Source organism: Cupressus sempervirens, chromosome 1 (genome assembly GCF_028749045.1).
Source record: "Cupressus sempervirens isolate cs-2001-9-10 chromosome 1, ASM2874904v1, whole genome shotgun sequence".
Taxonomy (NCBI): Eukaryota; Viridiplantae; Streptophyta; class Pinopsida; order Cupressales; family Cupressaceae; genus Cupressus; species Cupressus sempervirens.
The window spans coordinates 757,895,510-757,917,579 of NC_143118.1; the positions used below are offsets into that span (position 1 = coordinate 757,895,510).

A 22,070-nucleotide genomic window follows, 5' to 3' on the forward strand; every position below is an offset into this window, starting at 1 on the left:
CACTTTTAGCCCACTTCATAATATTAAATTGACCTTCTATAAATTTAATTCACACTCTCATAGTCAATTTTAATATTATATGAATATGTCTTTAAATTTCTTAATGTCCCAAAAAGAGGACATTACAAATCTTCCCTCGTCGAGATTGCTTGTCCGCAAGCAATTAGTACTAGGATCCCATATGAAACTTGCAGGTAGCTCTATAGCCCAATCTGAAAATAAATCTTGCCACACTGCGAAGCAAGGTGTCGAACTGCAACCCATCCATCAACTAGATCCCTGGATCCCATGTTAATCTATGAAGCATCGTTGCATTTGTAGGTTGTACAATTCTGATCATAATTGCATCCAGTCTCAAAGTGTGTAGAACTACAACAAAATCCTCAAAATGCCATAGATACATATGGTCAACACTTGGATCCCCAACCCTGTTGTCATCACTAGCTGATATGATGAGGTAGAAATGTATCAAGGAGCTATGTAAAACCTAGTAGATGGTGATGACCTGACCTAAATAGTTGATGTAAGAAACAAGCTGCTCAAAAGCTGAAAACAACACTATGGGCACATCAAATACCATATTGTCATCATCAATCTGGAGAACCTCTAAGTACATATGTGCTATGAGTAAGAATGAAGTTGAAAACCCATTCCCTATGATTGAAACATAACTCTCATCAATACTCCCCCAAGATCTATTCAATGACTGATGTATGAAATCCATCCAACTCCTATATGGGTTGAAATCGGGAACCATATTTCGGCTGATCAAAGGATGAGTGATTGTAGTCAATTCACCACACCAATGCTGTGACCAAGATTCACTGTTAGGAACTGTATCTGGATCCAATATTCTTAAGTCAAGATCATCCTCTTCATGACAATAAAAAAGTTTTCCCTCGTTTATCTCAAAAAGGGGATTGTTGGAAGTTCAATCCGCATCTACTTCAAACATGGGGTTGTCTACAAGCTGAATGTGATCTGAAATTTTGGTACTTGGTCTTTTGGGACAACTATTCAAGTCATAAGTCTGCTGAATGCTATCAAGTTCATCAATTACTTCTTGGAAAAACTCCTGCCTCTCTTTACCCTCATGTTCCCAAAAATGATTTGTGATCCTAACCTGATTTTCTGCTTTTTGAAGGGAAATCTGAATATCATCCAATGCCTCATGAGCATACTTAAGCTCCCTGTTGAGCTTCATAATCTCATTCCTTCTTTTATTCAACTGATTAACGTATAATCCAACAACCTTAAGAATACAATCCTTGTCGGAAAGCAAACATAAATAATTTGATTTCATAGATTCAAGGGCTGTTTTGACTGCTTGCAAATCAGCAACAAGCAAATCTCCTTTCACTCCCTTTTGAGCCTTTCTATGGAGATCCTCCACCATCCTGTTAGTGCTGTCATAACGTCCCAAAGATGCCACAACCATGTCTTCACTAACCTTCAACTGGTTCTTTAAGACATGCATCTCATTATTGTCATGTTGATACAACTCATCGTCTTGTGGTATCATCTTGAACTGTTCATTGAAGTTAATATCATGCGTATAAGAAACATATGGTTCATCATGCCAAGACTCCAACATGCTGCAACTTCAAGTACAACCAACTTCATCAACATGTTTGTCAAGGCTAACCTCCAAATCACCAACATAGAAACTTGTATGTTCCTTATCCACATTTGAAATTATCTTAACTACATTTTTCTTTGCGCTGTTCTAAATTTCTTTTGCCTCCTTTTTGTTGTTACGATTCTCACAAATAGGATCGGGTGTACCAGTGTCCTCACATGTCAAGCAAATTTGTTCTTGCCTCATAGGAATTCCTTTAACTTGTAAACTCTTCAAGTTCTTCACTATCAACTGCAAAACTTTCTTCAACACCACATCATTGTAGGCTATTGTAGGAGATGTTTTTCGCATAATCTCATTGGGACAGGAAGCAAGCACAAGGTTAACTTGATTATCTGGATGCTCCATAAACCTGGGCTGGACCAAGGTCACCATCGAAGGTTGTAAAGCCCAATTTAAGAGTCTACAATCTACTTGATCTACATTGGTCAAATAAGTTTCTACCTCCTCCAATTTGGAGGGAACATCATTTGAGGATTCCATGTGTTCCAGTTGCAACCCAAGGGCGTATAACCGACCAAAATCTTTCTCTTTCTGCAAGTCTCCTAGTTGAGGACCATTGAACGTATTGTTAAATTCCTCCGAGAAAACATTGCTTTTCAGATCTTACATGATTGTAATTGCACTTTTGTAATGGACTGCTTAAATCACCTATTAGCAGATTTAAATACCTTGAAGACTTGTTGTTGTTGAAGTATCCCCATTTACCTTGATAATTATGAACATGGCATTTGTCAAACTGTAGGCATACTACCTGGAGTTAGTTGCCTGAAATCTTTCTAGGAGATTGTAGGCTGGGATTAGACTGACTTTGTTTGCGAACAAATTACTAGGATTTGTTAACATGCAGCGGTACAACTTCCTAATGTCATATTTCGCAATTTCCAATAAGCAGGGCTCAAGAAATTCTTTTGCATTTTCTAGGCTTCTGAAGGAAGGGTGATATAGTCATGGGGTCCTTGATAGAAAACAAACAAAGCTAGGGACGTTGAAGAACTTCCTAGTAATGCGTGTTCTGTCTAAAACATTGTGTACATGCCTTCCACCATTATTCAAGAGAACAACTATGTATTATTGCAACCAAATGATATCCATGGTCCCTTGTCAGCACTCTTGGCAAGATAAAAGAAAGATCCGATATGTTCTCACCAACTCAAATTGTTGAGGCCACCCCGAGCTTGCAAATTATGACAGCTTCATTTGGATTCTGGAAATGACCGCAGGGCACAATATATAAAATTGAGTCAAATATTAATACTCCTTCAGAGAAAAGAGTCTCGGTATTGATACTGCGTCCAATACAAATAACACACACTTTGTTGCTACTAATGAAGACTGCTTCTGCTCAAGAATTTATTCCCAATTTGTTTCGAAACAACATGAAATCCATTCTACTGATCATTCACCAGTTACACTTTGTCTCGATAGCCATGATTACTGCTATACCTTACTAGGCCTGTTACTATAGTTGATAAGTGGCTCCAATTTTTTAAAATTGTCGATGCTTAATTAATGCCCTCTTAATTTAGTAACGCTTCGTGACAGTTATAACAGGTGGGTTCAATATTAGTTTCCATAAAAGAAGGCTCTTTGAAAACTGTTGATGTCTGAGATGTAATGTTTCACTTTCTTCCAACAATTCCAACCTGTGAATGTGTGACACGAAGAAGATTCAAAAACTCTCCCTCGGAATATCAAAATATCATTGCCGTTACCAATGATTCCTAGCTCAACATATGGTGGCCGTATACAAGTTTTTAGACTTATTTCTGTAATTGTCAAGTCTCTTTGATGCCAAAGAATCTCATGGCAGATATGACCGATCTCGGTAGCATTTTGATAGCTTCCCACCGCAAATCAAACATTCACGTCAATATTGGGTGAATAACATGTAACGACTTCCCACATCTACCCTGCAAACTTGCATAAAATTGATTATTTGCCAACACTTGGAATATGCATTCACTTCAATAAACCTACGGCAAAGGCCATTCATGAGCCTTCTTTCAGTCGACTTCTTACATTGGGACTCTATTCCTTTCAAGTTCGATAGCACACTCAAACCGGTAAACTATCTTCCACTCCCAACTACTATTCGATGCTTCTCAAAGTAATTACAATTGTGTGGTTGATTAATTGCAGAGAAGGATTTAAGTGGATGCTCAACATACTATCTATAAGGAAAGCTGATTCCTTTTGCTATGCAAATACCATTTCTATATTCTCATATCAACACCAGACTTGCAGAACATCAACTCTGGTTCAAGAGTCTTCTCGATTGGTACTCAGAATTCTGTCAAAACTCCATCATTGTTTGAATGCTAACACTCGAACTATTCAATGCCTCATATGTCTTTCTGAATCCAATCTCAACCAAAATTGATCATGTATAATTTGCATTGATTTAGGTTCGATGCATGACTCTCATCTAGAGCCTCTTGAAAAAGAAACAATATTCTTCATGGAATGCAAGCCATCGCCATTACATAGCATGTACTTTCTTGTTCATGAATTTGGACCTTCAAGAAAAATATATGCAGAATGAAGGCAAGGTTCACGGCAAAAACAAAATATTTATCTTACCAATCTTCAATAATTTTTCTTTATTTATCAATTGAAACGGCTCGCAGATATGTGCTCTCTATTATATGACAATTAAACTAAATCACTATTATCTCAGTCCCTCGCCATATATTTATCTACCAACCTTATTCTTGCGGCTATATTTTCTTTCACATGACGATTTCCTCTTTTATGATTGGTTACTACCAATGCTAAGGGAAGATGCTGTCTCAATGTCCAAAGTGTTCCTACGACAATGACAAACTTGAACGGGGATGTGTTCTGGTCTCGCCACAAAATCTCAGATAATCTCAATTCGAATACATTGTCGTTGCATGGCTCACATCGTATTATAATTTTCACACCTCTGCCGGTAATATCAATCACTGAATAAAATCAATCTGCTTTGTTATTGGAGTTAAAATATCATTTGCGTGAATTGTGATTGGTCTCCAAAACATTAAAATCTCCAACATAATTTGACTTGCAAAATGATTCCTTTACTCGGAGAGATAAGATACTAGAGTATATATGCAGAGATATATAAATTCCACAAAATCTTTAGTTTTCTCAAATAACGATAATCTCACTATAATAATCCTCTTCGTGAATTCCAGAAATAATTGTTTCAATGGTAACCCTTTAAGCTAGCAAGATACCACTGCTCTGGTACCATTGAAATATCCGCAATAGATATTTACCTGATTTCTTTCTTAGAATAATATTCAGAACATAAACATATGAAGTTGCATTATAAACCAATAATATAAAACTGTAGATTCTCATAAAATATCTTGAAATAAGCTATTGCATTATACATCAACAATACAATAACCAGCTTTCAAAAGTCCAATCTTAAACATAGTTTTACAGTCATATTGGAATACTAAGAAAAGAACCTGTAAGCACACGAGAGACACCTGATGTGACGTCTCCACAAACAATGGGTTTGCGTCCACTGTCTACTAGAACGAGGATTGGCGTCCTCACGTTGGATGAATAACTCTCACAAGAGAGAAACTGTAATCTGAATCATAAACTAAGCATGTTCGAATGAATGAGTCTCTTCTCCTTTTAAACCTCACAGCTGTGACTCTTTGATTCCCTTCCTGTCTTTTCGTCTTATCCCTCTTGTCACTTTTAGCCCACTTCATAATATTAAAGTGACCTTTTATAAATTTAATTCACACTCTCAAGTCAATTTTAATATTATATGAATATGTCTTTAAATTTCCTAATGTTCCAAAAAGGGGACATTGTACGAAAAATAAGTGAATGCACCACTGAGAGGCTTTAAACTGAAATTACCATAATGAGACAGAAGTGAAAGATTTGAACCTTCATTATGACTGGTTGATGTTTTATTTGTCTTAAAAGCTGGGGGGGGGGGGGGGGGGGGGTGGGTGGGCGTTGTTGCAGTGGTGCTAAACACATCTTTGGTTTCTTGTTCAATGAGGGAAATTTCAACCTGTTAAACATCACTGTAAAATCTTCTTGCAACTGTTGCGTATGCATGAATGACTGTTAGAACTTTTACCTTCTTTTAAAATTATGCACAGATAAAAAGAGAGATGTAAATGTATAAAAACAAAACCAAGAGATGTGTTTATTTTTTCCAAAAAAGAAGAGATGTAAAATTTAAATAGGTTTCTCACACCATCCTTGGTGAACCTGTCCATGGTTTATGACTTAGATACCTAATATTGTCCCAGTTTTTTGTTTACTTTTTAATGGTATACCATGTTTTTCCATGTCTTTATCTTTTTCCACTTACATGATCCCTTTTTTGTTGTCCGTTAACAAATAAACTAATAACTATTATATCTTGTGTTGCTGGAATTTCTATACAGAACTGAATTTCACTTTACATTAATTTTTTGAGGAAGGCAAATAGATGATTCCATCAGATGTTTTTAATGAAAATAAATTTGTAACAAAATCCTACAAATGTTACAGAATGCTTTTGAATCAGAAAATGCCTACTATAAAGCAGTTGGGTATAAAGAAGATAATGGAAAGGTTGAAAGCACAGATGGTTACCTGACTCGCATGAAGGCCTGTATAGCTCTATATGCAGCGATTATTCAGGTTGGCATTTGTAGTGTTAACTCTGTTATGATTTCTTATCAGAATAGTAAGGTGCTTTAAATTAAAAATTAAAGATATGGTATTTAATTTAGTAAGTTTAGCAACTTTATATTCATATGGATTGATCATTCAATCACTTTTTTATGATTCCAGTGAGGTAGCTTTGTATGGTTGGTATTTTGGGATTTTTGTTTCAGCCATTTCCATTTGTCATTTGTTTGAATTAGATGCTAGCGATTTACAGGTTTATCCCAAGATTGAAAACAAAAAGAAAATAGTAAATACTGAGAGGGGGAGGGGGTAAATCAGTATTTTAGAACTTTAACAAAAGCAAAGATCAAAGTAGAGCTCAAACAGAAGAAGACGGTCACACAAGGAATTTTATCACGTGGAAAACCCTAATGGGTAAAAAACCATGGTCAATTAATAATCTGAAATGGGCTTCAACCCAGTACAATATCTGAGCTTAAACTCAACACAGGGCTACAATCTCACTACCAAAAAGGCTCCACCTCAACTTAGTATATGGCAACAACCAATAAAATTACAACCCAATAATTTTGAAAACAAACAGCTCACTTTTCAGTCATACTAAGCAAAAACTAAGAAAGATCGCTGAGACTTCAACACTTGAAATTTCGGGAAAGATTTTCACACCGACCGTATCCAGAAGATTACTTTTAGAAGATGTATACACTGCTAAAGCTCCAGTTTTATTTAATTTGAACAGCTTCGATATCCCTTTCATAGGAGGCCAACTGCAAAATTTAACACCAACTTTCAGAAGCACATTGAAAAATCTTTCACAACTCCAGAATCAAATCCAACTAACACGCATCTTCGACATTCACACACACTACTCTTAATTGCACACACCAGTTTCTGTATATTGCTACCCACTTCAAAGATAATGTGCACCCAGGAGATATATGACTTAGACCCAGTCAAGCTTCATCAACTTCAGTCAGTACGCAACAACTTCTTTCTCCAAACTGTCGTGTGGTTCTACGCATTGTCTGGTACTGCATTCCATTCATCATCACTGATTATATCTCAGCATTTTTTTAATATATCAACCCATGAATGATATCCAACATATAAAACAATTTAACACACACAAAATACTCCTTTTTAACTGTATATTATTATTTACCAGTGCAACAACACTAGCTTGATAACCTTCAGCTCTTCGTAACTTCTCTAGCACTACAATGCCGATATCATCTCCTACTGAGCGATATCACAAACACTTGTGTTTGACAACCATGCATGTTATGAGCCTCTGCAGATGTACTTGACATCCGCTTTTTAATAGTAATATCAGCACCAATATTATCACTCAGTACCCCTTCGACAGTAGTCTTAAATGCTTGGACGTTTCACTACAGTTCTCGCCCAGTTCACACAATTTTAAAAAACCATGACATGGATATATCTTTGTACCCGATCGCAATTCCTCACATCATAAGATAATGCCTTTGTTACCATAATCTACTTCATGTGCTTAGTAACGCCCAACTGCAGGTGAAAGAATGGAATTTGTATGGAATGTAACATTGTAAATGCCTCTGAACAAATTCCCTGCATAGGAATGTTTTTGCAACCACCTAACACTTACAAACTGACAACAGACAATCATCAGTTATTCCTCTATTAGCACAAAACAGGTATCTCCAAGAACATCAGCCCAACATAATTTGTCTCACCCGCCAGCATGCTACCGTACAATCTGGATGCCAACACAACAACCATTTGTCTCATATGGCATATCAAAGCTGAGAAGGATCCAGGCAGCACACCCAAATGCACAATACAAACTATGTTATAGGCAAACAACTATAAACCAAAAACTCTTAACTCCATTGTAGCAAACACTGAATCTTTTGGCTGAACATAATCAATAAAAAACACCAACAATCTCCTCCTATTTTTCATTGATGGCAATCCCGTACTGCTTTCCCTGAATTGTGCTTCTACCCCTTGACATCAATGATCATGAAGTAAATTAATACAGATCTGAAACATTGGGATAGGTGATAACGCATTTAAGCACTCCCTTTGAAAAAGAACCACTCAATGAGGGAGTACACAAAGTCAGCTCCCAAAATATTCAAAGTGTTCTCAGGGTAATGGTTTAACAAACGTATCAGTCACTTGTTTAGGCATAGCTTGAAATTGTGCAACATAACTAACAACCTGCATGTCAGGTTTAGTGGGTTTAACAAACAATAAACTTCCTACCATTGACCTATAAAATGTTTGATCAACACATGGAGATTCATCTTCTTCGCATAGTTTACAACCGATTTTCATTGGAGTGCTAACTGGATTACAGTCCTCCATTTTGAAAATTTTCAGCAACTCTCTAATATATTTTGATTGTGATAAAAAGATTCCATCTGCTGATTGATAAATTTGCAGCCCAAGAAAATAAGATAACTCACCCAACATAGCAGCAAACTTCTTTGTCAATTTAATGGAATCACTTCCAAACACTAAATCATCCACATAGATAACAACAAAAGTTACCTCCTTTTATGAAAAGGTTGCTATCAACAAATCCCTTTTTAAAATCTTGCTGCTGTAGATATTTGTCCAACCTTTCATACCAAGCTCATGGAGCTTGTTTAGGGCCATATAATGTTTTCTTTAACTTGCACATAGTCAAAGTAAAACCTTCTTGCTGTTCAAAATATACTTCTTCATTTAAATCACCATTCAAAAATGCTGATTTAACGTTCATTTGATAATCTTTGAATCTTTTATTTGAGGCAAAGGCAAGGAAAATTGTAATAGCTTCCAACCATGCTATAGGTGCAAATGTTTCATCATAATCCACACCTTTAATCTCAGCGTAACCTTTACAAACTATATGTGCTTTATTTCTTTCCATTTGACCACCTTCATTTAGTTTGTTGTGGTAGACCCATTTAGTGCCAATGATGTTTTTGTTTTTGGGTTTAGGCACAAGATCTTATGCGCTACTCTCTTGAATCTGCTCTGATTTTTCTTCCATAATAGCAATCCAATGTCAAGATTTACAAAGCTGACTCACACTTAGTAAATCGTGTTTCAGACCTTTGACATATAACACATTCACAACTTTAGTTTCACCATTATTCAACATAAGAGTACCTATGCCAGCAACTTCAATAAATGAACTACCCCCAAATCTAACTTTTCTGCCATTCATTTTCTTAAGAGGACGAAATTTATTTAAGTGACCAGTCATATGTCTAGAACAACCACTATCAATATACCAAATATCTTTTTCATTTCATGCTAGAAGAGTTGTTTGCACAACTAAAGATTTAAGAGATACCTCTTGATCTTTTCTTCACCAAGCTTATCCAACTTTTGGTTTTTTCTTAGATTCAGCATTATTGTTAGGCTTTCTTCTCTTTGGCATCATCTAAAGACTTCATTGGAGGCACACAATCAGCTTTGACACAATTCCAAATATCAAAACCAAGAGATTTTATATAGATCAGCATTCTATAACTCCAAAGAGTGAAGCTAGTATTGTCAAGCTTAGGAACTCCACTTTTTGCATGCTCTTTCAAATTCATATCATCTATAGACATAATTAAAATTTCATCATTCTGATTACCATCCTCACTGCTAGAAAAAGTATCACCGTCATCCTTTGAATAAAAACTTTTCTTAAACATATCAGATTTTCTACTCCCTTTTACAAATTTCTTTGACCTTCTAAGCTGTGAGCTGCTTTCATCATAGTTGTCATCTTCTTTCTCATAAGGACATTTCAAAGCAAAGTGACCGATTTTACCACAGTTAAAACATTTTTAAGGCTAGCTTGCCTTTGTGTTTGCCAAGTTCTTTCTTTAACTTCATTATAACATCAACAATTTCATTATTTGAATCTTTTTCCAAACTTTCACTTGGCTTTTGCTCCTCTTTTCTACCTTTAGTAGCCTTGAACGCGGTTTCTCTTTTTGAAGACCCGTAAACATTTGTTCGCATTTCATGTGCAATCAAGATACCGTGTCCCTTACCCACAGTAAGTGTATCCAAATCTGACATTTCATTAACAAAATAGACTTTGGCATTAAATCTCAGGGGAAGAGTGCATAGAATCTTTTGAACAATGGTCTCTTCGTCAACTGTCTCACCAAGTCCTTTCAAAGCATTCACAACTTCTTCAACTCTTAGAAAATAGGCAGAAACACTCTCATCTTCTATCATATAAATGCCTTCAATAATCATTCTGTGTCTAAACTTTTGCTTTCATAAATTTATCATCACCATGATAAGCATTGAACAACTTGTCCCATAGGTCTTTGGCTGAATCGCAGTGCATTACTTTGACAGATTCTGATTGAGAGAGACCACATAAAATTACATTTATGGCTTTTGCATTATTTTTGAAGTCCTTTTTTCATCACCATCGGTAGGGGGTTGAGCTGGAACAATATATCCATTGGCCAGACTCATATAAACATCGAAACAAAGAGACATAATGTAGTTTTTCGTACAAACACTCTATAAGGCACAATTTGTTCCATCAAACAGAGGAGCACGGTTTGTAGCTAGACCTTCCAAGACAGTCATGGTGACACACGATAGATTGAATCAAGCTTTTAAGCTTTTGAAGTGATAACCAACTATGATACCAATTGAAAACAAAAAGAAAATACTAAGAGGGGTTGGGGTGAATCAATATTTTAGAATATAACAATAACAAAAACGAAAATAGAGCCCAAACAGAAGGAAGATAGTGACAGAAGAAATTTTATCATGGAAAACCCTTTTGGGTAAAAAACCGTAGTTTACTAATAATCTGAAATGGGCTTCAACCCAGTACAATATCTGAGCTTCAACTCAACATAGGGCTACAACCTCACTACCAAAAAGGCTCCACCTTAACCGAGTACATGGCAACAACCAATGAAATTACATCCCAATAATTTTGAAAACAAATAGCTTATTTCTTAGTCATACTAAGAAAAAACAAACAAAGATTGTTGAGACTTCAACACTGGAAATTTCTAGAAATATTTTCACATTGAGTTTATCCAAATAACATAAATTTATTAATGTCCAACAAGAGACAACAAATGGCTCTAAGGGACTGAAAATCGTACAAGGCCAAAGCTAGTAGTAGGAGTACTGAACGGTGTCCGCGGAAAGAACAAAACAGGAAAGCCAAAAAACAGAACAAAAGAAACCAAAGTACTCACAGGCAAGATGTAGTCCAGAACGAAAGGGTACAGTCCGGGAAGATTTTGAGTCCTGAGCCGTCTCAAGGAGATGTTGGACATATGATGATGCTGCTAAGTGTACTCCCTGCAAGATCTCAAAGATCTGGGGTGGCCTGAAGAATGGCTAAATGACCTCTTCATCTCCCGGGAAGAGGTGATGAGCTGGTCTGAAGTCTGTCTCAGCGGGAATTGAAGCTCAAGTGTGTGATCATGAAGCCTCATGGCCTCCTACAGATAAAGGGCAAGAAACTATTGATCGATGTATCCGAAGAAAGAGGATAGGCTCATACACCCTTTGAACAAGCAATAGAACGTCTCCCTGATCTAATAGTAAATGGGACAGCAAAAAACAAAATGGGTCTTCAAATCCTCCTCCCCAAGAGGGAAGATGTGACAAATCCTATCCTTTCTATCAATCTGATGTTTTGTCAATGTGCATAGCTGATGGGAGCTTTCCCTAAAGGATCCCAAGGAGATGCGTAGGCCATGAGTCTAGCGGCGGGTGAGGTACTGAGGGTGGATGACAATCTTGTCTTGGATATCCATTTAATGCTTAGCATAGAAGGTCATCCTCCGACGAACTAGATTGAAGATAGTCCCAAGCCTAAAGGGATGAGAATCGAACTCGGGCAAGATGATATAATGTGAGGTGGACTAATGACACCTGATAATGTGCCTAAAGAGTGTTATGACTTTCTCAACAAAAGCCTAGTTAGACTCCAGGAGAGAAGGTCCCCATTCGATAGAACAATAGAGGACAGTCAGGGACATCTTGGTTGTGGTATCCTGGAAGTGATGTTTGCAGAACTGTCTGTCAAGTATAGCCAGGGAACCAAGCCCTTTGTTAATGGGGTTGCATAGTAGGTCTCAAGTTGAAGCAACTTATCCCCCAAGTAAGTATAGGAGGAGGTGCTCTCAATCTTGTTGTCTGAAAGTAGAAATGGAGATGTGAGGTCTTCAAGCAGTTGAAGACCATCACCTGGGTTTTGCCCAAGTTCATGACTAGATGTAACAAATCACAAAAGGAGGCCAGACCATTAAGAAGCGGCTGAAGCCCCTCCGAGGAAGAAGCCAAAAGGACCATGTTGTTGGCTAAGAACAAAATGGATATCAAAACCTAAAGTAGCAGCCATCACTAGGAAGTGAGAAGTCCTAGAGAAAAGTTTTGATTTCATGAATGTAGATATTAAAAGGAGTAAGGGAGAGAGGGCACCCCTGCTTCACCTTGATGGTGCTTTGAATGGGATCTACAAAACCCGGTGGAGTCCTAAACCTACCCACCCCACTCTCATATAACCTCATTGTTAATGTTGTAGCTTCAGTCGGATATATTTGACCATGAGATACATTGCAATGGTTACTAGTTAATCAATCTAATTAGTAATCATTAGACAATTAATGTATATATACATTCTATATATATATAATCAACAATTGTCTAATAATTACTAATCGTAAATAATGAAAAAGTATATGTTAATGAATAGACATGCTCCATGAAGGGTCATGTCTCTCCTTGTCTCATCCTCAATATAAATGCAAGAGAGATCGCTGCCTTTGGAATACACAGAAATCACAGGCAGTGCTATTACATTTGTAGAGATCCTACCTTAACGTGGTATTAGAGCCATGGTTTCAAAAAGAGTAGAGCATTAAGTGATTGATGCCAAGTTGAGGCAATTGATGGAATGTTTTGACCTATAAAGCATTCTAGGGAGGTTGTACAACATGATGATTTGAAGCATAATATTCTCATTAGAGCTCAATTGATTTTTTTTCTCCTATGAGGATTTCTTTGAGAATATTGTGGCGTCCGACCCTTGTGAGATTTTTTATGACAATTGTGTAGGTGGAGTGACAATTAAATTGTGCTCATGTGACACCTTTTTTAAAAAGATTTTTACAAGCTTGTTTGGGTATTCTTTGACTTTGATAGAACTCATGGCCTCGTGGGCTTTTAGATTGCGTCAATTCAAGATTTAATAGATATGGAGGGAAATAGGAATCAATTCTTTTTGAGTAGTTCAGGAGATATGGAGAAGAAAGATTTGGAGGAGACTTATTTATTGATGCAAATCCAATCATGAGGACTGAAATAACAAACTACCAAAATTAATGCTTACACATCAATAGTCATTTTTGCAATTCAATTCAAAGCATGTCCAATGTGTCAACAAGTGTCTCTTAAAATATGGATGGCATCCAAAATGTATGAAATCTAAACAAATATTAAAACCAATAATGTCTTCTAATGGATGATCACCCTTGCAAGGATACCAACTATATCTGCAAATATATAATTTGATGCTTGTACTGAATCAACACCTCGCGTACAAATATTGCACGGATTAGTGATATGGAATCACTAGGAACTGATTTATAGACAATGAATTTGCCTGTGAGAATTTTGGATTGTATTTGACAATTCTTGCAATGACATTGACAGAAGCATTTTGACAAATTGGAGCAATGTCTTAGTTTCAACATCTGTGGTTCCCGTCATAAAGAAATCAAGGAGTTTATTGCAAAGGTAACTTCCTGTAACACGTTGAGAAAACAAACAGAGAGTGATAAAATCGGGCAGCCATGGACACTCATATGTTTGCTTGCTAGACGGGAAGGTGTCAAACAAAGTGAGATCCAGAGGTTGACACTTGTGACTGGAAGGAAGAGAGTTGGGAAGTTCAAGGCGATGGACACCTATGTTATGGCATGAACTTTAACATGCTTGCAAAGTAATTTCTGGTGCCATGAGTGATGGCATTGTCAACATCTGGAATCCAATTAAAATTATGACATGGACTTAGAAATAAATGGAATTATCATGATCAATCCTTGATTGTCATCTCAACATCCAACATTGACCCTGTCCACTTGGAGAACGAAGCATTTCAAACTCTAACCATATTGGATGTCGATCAATGCCAAGTAGTAAATATAATTATCTAGTCATGAAATCGGTAATATCAATGATGTCACTTAAAAAAATTCTATAACTTCGCTCAGAATATTGATGTCATTATTCAGTAGCGGGAGTAGACACAATCGGGAATGATTATGTCAATGGCCATATACATTCAGCAATCCGGTCAGTGACGACATCAGCATGGAAGAGTTGGCGGTAGCTAAAATGCTAAATTTAATGCCTCAATAATCATCATACACAAATAATGGGAATGAACAATCAACATTAATATAATGAAGGGATACACATTCAACAATTCCACCTTTTGGTCATTAATATACATGAGCCTTAGACGTCATTATAACCTTTGATAGAGTTCACGTAGGCACCATTGTTTAGGATGGAAAATGATTCTGACAGGAATAGGAATTAGCAAAGAATACCATAGAAGGTATTTTTCATGATCGATAATGAGATATAACTTATTCACTCTGACATGGAACGATGGACAATAACTATAGATATACTTGCTCATACATGAACATATATTGACACTTATTTATATTTTGATATTTTTGAACCATTTTAAATTCATACGTTTAAGAATTGCATCCACTAATTAGTGGGCCCACTGGAACTGTACCGGGAAAGGGAAGGTAACAATTTTATCTCGATTGAGAAATTTTGAGAATCAATTATTGCTTGGCCATGGGAGGTATCTATTGATTCTATTCAGAAGTGAAAGGCAACAAACTTATCTCTACACTATTTTGAGATAGTCAATTTAGTGCTATTATACTACTAGTATACAAATCTCACATTGGTAATCCACCGTGATTCCAAACACTATGGTACAATTCGATCATGAACTAAGTGTATATCTGTTCATTCATTTCTTGCACTTGAATGCTGAAACTTATGAGGCAAATAAATAGTATCGTCTCTTGTGATAAACTTATGGCAAAGGTGGATTAATGATTATCATAACACCTAGGACTATATGTTGATGTGGAGGTATGGCTTAAGTTTATTATATAACCGTGTGATGGAGCCTGGAAATTTTGTGCCTCCATTTATGAGATTATGTTGTAGGTTCAAAATAAAATGGGTCCTTTTTATGTCTTGATGAAGCAACAATGTGCAAAGAAAGCAAGTTATTAATGTTAGACACTGAAGTTCCAGATCAACCACCTAATACGAGCATTATATTCGGAAAATGCAGCAGGGACACTTATCTCACTGTTCTGAAAGTTTCAAGCAAGTTGTGATTGTTCATATATTTTGATTCTTCAAAATAACAAGATATTCAATGATTTTATTTAGCAGCGGCAGAGAGAGTCACAGATATTGTCTAATGTGATAAACCAGAATTATAAAGGTCTATAGATGCCTTTTGAGATCAAAGACAGTACTTTCTTCAAACTTTTGATCTTTTGCTGGTGAAGATACAGTGGCAGAGTATGTATCTGGCATAGATAAAGAACGACAGGTCAAGTGAATGATAAATAAATTCTGTACAGATATGACATATGTATTGTACAAAAACAAGATTTCTATGCAAAGAAGACAGGATTGGAGAGTCATGTATATGAAGATGTCTGAAGATTATAATAAAAATAAATATACACAGTACTATTCACAGATAATGAATGGAAGATTATTTCATACTGGATGTTGAACACTTAGAAAAATAAGGAAAGAACACGATGAATATGTATAATTGATGATAAAAAAGAAAATTGATATTATTACAAGCCGTGACTGTTCAGTGGAGTTTCCAGCTTACACAAACAACATATGAACATCACTTGTCATTTTATGGATAGTTCCCTATACTAATATGGAATGCACCCAGATGAAAGCATTTTTTAAAGCAACTACAATAGAGATAGAGAGCGAATGAGCATATGTGCCTCTAATATTGGAGAAGATGACTTCATTCTGAATTGAGTCAAATATTTGATGCACCATATTTTGGTAAATTGAAACTTAAAGACTGAAAGCAATAATTTAAAAATACATATCAAGGAGGCCTGCATGCTGCATTTGAAGTTCAAATTGGTTCCTTCACAAATTTCGAATTGTATGTGTATAAAGCCATCTAGAAGAGCCAATCATTCAGCATACAGAAGTAGCATGAAACGGTCATGATCCCTGTTCAAAAGGATGTGGGACAGTCGTGATTGAGAGAATATGCGAAGAATTTGCCCAGATAGCAAACTATGCGTGCCAGCATGCCGTTGTGTATATGCCAAGACAATAAAATAGCCGAGTATCAAAATTCGACATCAATTCATCCCTTTTCTATAGATGATGTTGTCGGGTGTAAATATCATAACATCTGTAGACATAAAGTGCAGTGTCTACAGCAATCCGATGGCGATAAGAGGATGCAATAATGATGGTGATGTTTCCGGAAGTCTTCATTGGTAAAGATGGCATATGGAAGTCACAATATATGCAATCCTTTGAATCGAGTTTGCTCCTCTCAGCGTCAGCGATGTCCACAAGATCTTTTGGTAAGTATTTCCCATAATTTTTTACCTATAAACTTACTTATAGCGCTTTGTATATGTTTTAGTAGGTGTACGTTCAGATGTGGGAGCCACCACACGTAGGAGAATCCGGAGAAGAAAATACAGAAGTCGTGGGATGTTTGACATTCAAACACTCGACAGATGGAGGAACCGTAAAAAATGGGAAGAGCAACACACACTTGGGCGGATAAATGACAGGCAATGAGAAATCGATGATTATTAATCAGATCATAATCGTGTGTTGTTTCAAGGTTCTCGAAGAAAACCATATGAGCCCGCATTATTTTGTTTGGTTATCATATATTAATTTAAACCGGTAGTCACAAAATACCAAAATTATATTAACACCTTATGTAAAAGATGAACGGTTATGAGTTAGGAAGAGGTGCAATGTTTTGAAAATGTAACTGATGCCTCTTATTACTCTATAAATATATGATGTGAAATCAAACAAAGGGGCAATTACCATTCAATATATATTTTCAAAAACTCTTGGCATTCTTGAAGCATATATATTATTAAAATTCCTTTTCTAGTAGAGATTGAAGCTGAACTAAGCTCTTGGATATCAAAATTATTGGGCATACATTTCAATATTGTGTGATATAAAATTGTGTTGAGTGGAGCATCTACATTTGAGTGTCTTCAACACGATTTATTCTGCAGTATAATCAGTAAGATTTTTATTTGCTTTAGAGTTAAATATTATATAGTTCATCCTTTGTGATTTTTAAAATTTTCTATTAATAATTTATTATTAGGATAAGTGGATCAAATTATTCGCTGCTATTTAAACCCGACAAACACAAATATTGTGGAATATTGTAATTGTTTCCTTATTTGTATCTATTTTGTCCCTTTAAAGGTTAAAAAATTATATACTGATTTAAATATGCATAAAACGAAATAATTTGAGGCATCCTGATAATTGAATTGTTCATAGTTTTAATATACATAATATCATAAAGTTGTATGTTAAAACATATAGTTTTGACTCTATTGCCCTTTTAAATTTCAGCACTGATCATTAAATTGCTTATATTTCTCAATCTATATGCTGGCAATATTCTAATCTTTTTCTTTGAAGGGTGATATCTATTTGTTTTAGTAATTCACTTTAAATCTTATTTCAGCATTCACAAGTCTATAGAAGTATCGTTTTTTCGAAGATTAATACTCACAGTTATCAATCCAGAAACTTCCTTAAAATCTTGCCGTGTCGAGAAGTTGTCTTTGCGTTGAATTTATCTGCTATAAATGTCTTGGATTCAAGTTTGTTGTCTAGGATCAAGTGTACAGGTCTTAGTTTTGCAAAACCAAAAGCGCAGAGGATCTAGATTATATTGATCGATCCTGTCAAGTTGGCCACAACCGATTAGATATCCCAGCATCTAGTAGGCAAGACTCGTAGGATTCTAATGAACGGTTTTGATAACCAACACCATGGGTCTTCAGATACAACTATGATTCTTCTCTGTTGTTGCATATAGGCTACATGCATATCTTCATGTATAGACATATTTGCTGCTATTGATAAGTTTTAGTTGATGTTTGGACCTTCATTTGATGAAAGGACCAAACTGGAAGACTAATACTCAGAAAGAAGAAAGAAGTAGATTACATCAAGACAAATGTTAATGAGCATCTTGAGATAAGTATTGTTGGTTATTACCTCTTGAATACTAATTTTATTTGCATATCATAGTCAATTTCCGAACTATATCCATGCATATAATATAAGAATTTTTTGCCTTATTATGCTCTTTTTCTTTTGTCTTGATTCCTAGGGATGATTCTTTGCAAAGAAGAAAAAGAGCAGAAAGAAGTTCCCCATATTTGATGTGTTTCAAAATTGTCCAATGTTATAAGAGTGAGAATTTTACATTGTAGGGGGGAAATAATAAGCAATGTTTCATTCCCATTTGAACTATCCTTAGAGGGGAGATGTCAAAGAAGAGACACCATCAAGGATGTGCAGGGATGTTCTTCTAGGAAAAGAAGATTCGTACATTAGGCATGCTACCAAATATTGTGCAAGATTCAATCCTATGATAGCAGTGTTGTCCTGCATTTTGTCACAACAAAATGTAGGTAATAGTACGAAACTTTTTCAACTTAGTATAGCATTTCTATGAGATAAATCATTGTTTAATTGGCCAACATTAATCAACCAGTCGACCCCAATTCGCATAATGAATCCTTTTACTAAAAGCTTTCGTCAAGTCCTGTTTGTTTTTCATTTTATTAAGCCTATGCTTGATTTTGAGGCTTTCAACCTCATTTCTTGCATTTTTTAGTGCATGTTTAGTAGCTTTAAGTCTTTATGTTTCGTCTAATCTCTTGCATTTGGTTTTCCCTTTGATTCGGTATATCTTAGGGCTTAATTTGACTTTGTAGTCAAAAGATATGATCATTTAAGTGCCTAAAAAGTGGATTCTCCAGGCACAATTGCATATTTAAAATATTAATGGTATATTTTAATGTTGACATTCGCTTTTTGGAAAATATAACATAAATTGACTTTATATTATGTTTTTTAGGTACTTTATCATTTATATTTATCACTTAAATGACTGTGGTGTGCTTTATGTTATATTTTCGTGTTGAGTTGCTTTTTAATTTCTCAATTAAGTGATTTTTTCACTATATAGTTCTAATTTAATGTTGAGTTTTACTTAATGTTTTGTTTTAAAACATCTAAGTTAAATTTGACTTTTTGAATAATATTTGCACATGATATAAACTATACAATGTAAATATGTTATTTGACACCTTTAAGTAATAATAACTCAAAAATCAACTAGATATGTGCTTAATTGGTTACTTAAGTTGTGCAAACTCAATAACATGTCTTTTTTACATGTCTAAATGCAAATGCACTTGTAGAGTCCGATTTTGGCTTGAAAATGCATAGTTTAAATATGTAATGGACTTCTAGGAGTCCATTTACGTGAAAACTCCCTTTTACATGCAAAAGAGGTCACATGTAATAGCACTTGGAGAGTGCAATTTGTTCTATGAAGCTAAGTTGTCGACTTAGGTAAATAAAAAGCTGCATTTATAAAATATGTAATGGGCCAACAAGATCACGATTTGCATGTAAATGGCTTTTTCCAGCTAACATGTAACATGTAATGGGCCTTGGAGAGTGCGATTTTGCATTACATGCACATGTCATGACTCCCCAAGACCTCTCACTCCCAAGCTAAAAATTCTTGAGGCATAACATCTATTACATATTTTGAATATGTAATGAGGCTGGGAGAGTGCGATTTGCACCAAAGACATGCATTCTCTCCAAACATTGCATGTAATTGCCATCTTAGAGTCTGATTTGACTCAAACTTGTTTTTCAAAGGCATTTGAAAGAGAAGTAACACATGCAATAGCACATTAAGAATGCATTTTGGCACAGATATGCATGTAAATGCATTTGAGGCTCACGTTTTTGGTTATTTGATGCTAAAACATTTCATGCATTGACATCTAAAGGGCACGTTTTGACCAAAAACGCCCAGAAATCTTTGTTTCCAGCCCATGCGTTTGAGTTCCTAGGGCACGTATTTTGCAAATGACTGCATGTAAATGCTTGTGAAGGTCACGTTTTTTACCAAGAATATAAAAAACGGTTCACAGAAATGCATTTGGAGGGCATGTTTTGGCCAAAAATGCCCAAAAATTTGCATTTCCAGCTCAAACGATTCATTGAGGAGGTCACATCTTTGCATTTGAATGCATATTTTGGCATTTGATAATCACGTTTTTCAGCAAGAATTCTAAAGATGACCCAGATTTTGGCATTTGAAGGGCTTGTTTTTTATCAAAATGCCCAAGAACAAGTTTTATGCAAAAACGTTTTGATTCTCAAGGGTTTTCTAACTTGCATTTTGCCTTCTACATACAGAAATGTCCATGTATTTGACCTCCATTTGCAACTTTGAATCAGTCAAAAGCTATTGATTTGTTGCATGCATATGCACTTTGAGAATCTGAATTTAGAGATAACTTGTTCATTTCAACTTCTCTTTCCTCCACATTTGGCTCATTGAGCTCCAAGTAAGTAGAAGAATTCAACTTTGCTTATGTTTCTTGCTTATTTTGCTACATTATTGCATTATGTTCAAAGGCGTGCCATATTGTTTGCATTTTGTGTTTAAATAAGTTGAAGACTTCTCTTTGCAAATGCTTGAAAAACCTCTAAAATCCAAAAATGAAATTGTATGTAGAAGAACATCTTGAAGTTTGTCATGTGTGAGTCCATAGCAAGAGGTATGTTTTTGTTTTGCTTGCTTGTTTTCTTTCTTTTTGGAAGAAAGTTGAGGATTCCTCGCCACCCCCCGCGCCGCAAGAATGCAAGTGCATACATGCTTTCACCATTCATGCTCATTCATTTTCTCAAACTCCATTCCCCAACTCATGCAATTGCATCCTCCGAATCCCATTACATGTGTTTCACACGTAAGAATGTTTCATTTTTACCACATGTAATTGCCTCGAGAGAGTCCGGTTTTGGTAAATAGTTACATTTTTAAATGTCAAAATAGTCATGTTTCAAACATCCATATGCGTCCAGCTTGCATTCTTGGCCATACAACCAAAAAGCCTATCTTTGCCCATATGCAATCCACCTTTTTAAGTCCGATTTTGGCACTTTTTGACCACATACATATGCTGTCCAGTTCATTACCAACCACCAGTTGTGTTCAATAAGTATCTAATCCATACTATGAACACTCACCTTTCATAGACCTGTCATCAACACTCAAAATCCTAAAGCTTTCATGAATTCAATCCCATTGAAACTTTCATGTTGCATTTGTTATCGTTAATTCATCTTATTGTTGTATGTTTTAAATAATTTAGCATAAATGAGTTAAGAAGCAATTGCATTGATTGGGAGTGATTGGGGTTATACATTGACTAGAAGCTTTGGCTCTAGCTTGTATTACCTTCTCAATTCACAAATATAGTTAGAATTCCCTATTTCTGGTAGTCTTTGTGCCCCAATAGGAGATGTGATTCTTATAGAATAGATTACAATAGGACTTAGAGCCAAATCGGTACGCTTTGAACCAGCCTTTGAGTTCGTGTTGGTTAATCGGTATCACCATTTCTAT

The 22,070-nt window shown here is 35.7% G+C and overlaps 1 protein-coding gene across 5 annotated transcripts in view; it reads left to right on the forward strand.

The window, feature by feature from the left end:
- GLE1 (nucleoporin GLE1-like protein) overlaps positions 1-22,070 on the forward strand; it is a 114,923-nt gene that overhangs the window by 86,029 nt on the left and 6,824 nt on the right. For all 5 annotated transcript variants that reach the window (XM_089789198.1, XM_089789235.1, XM_089789217.1 and 2 more), the window contains exon 13: positions 6,158-6,289. In XM_089789198.1, the coding sequence (XP_089645324.1) occupies positions 6,158-6,289 (132 nt within the window). The remainder of the gene's footprint in view (positions 1-6,157; positions 6,290-22,070) is intronic.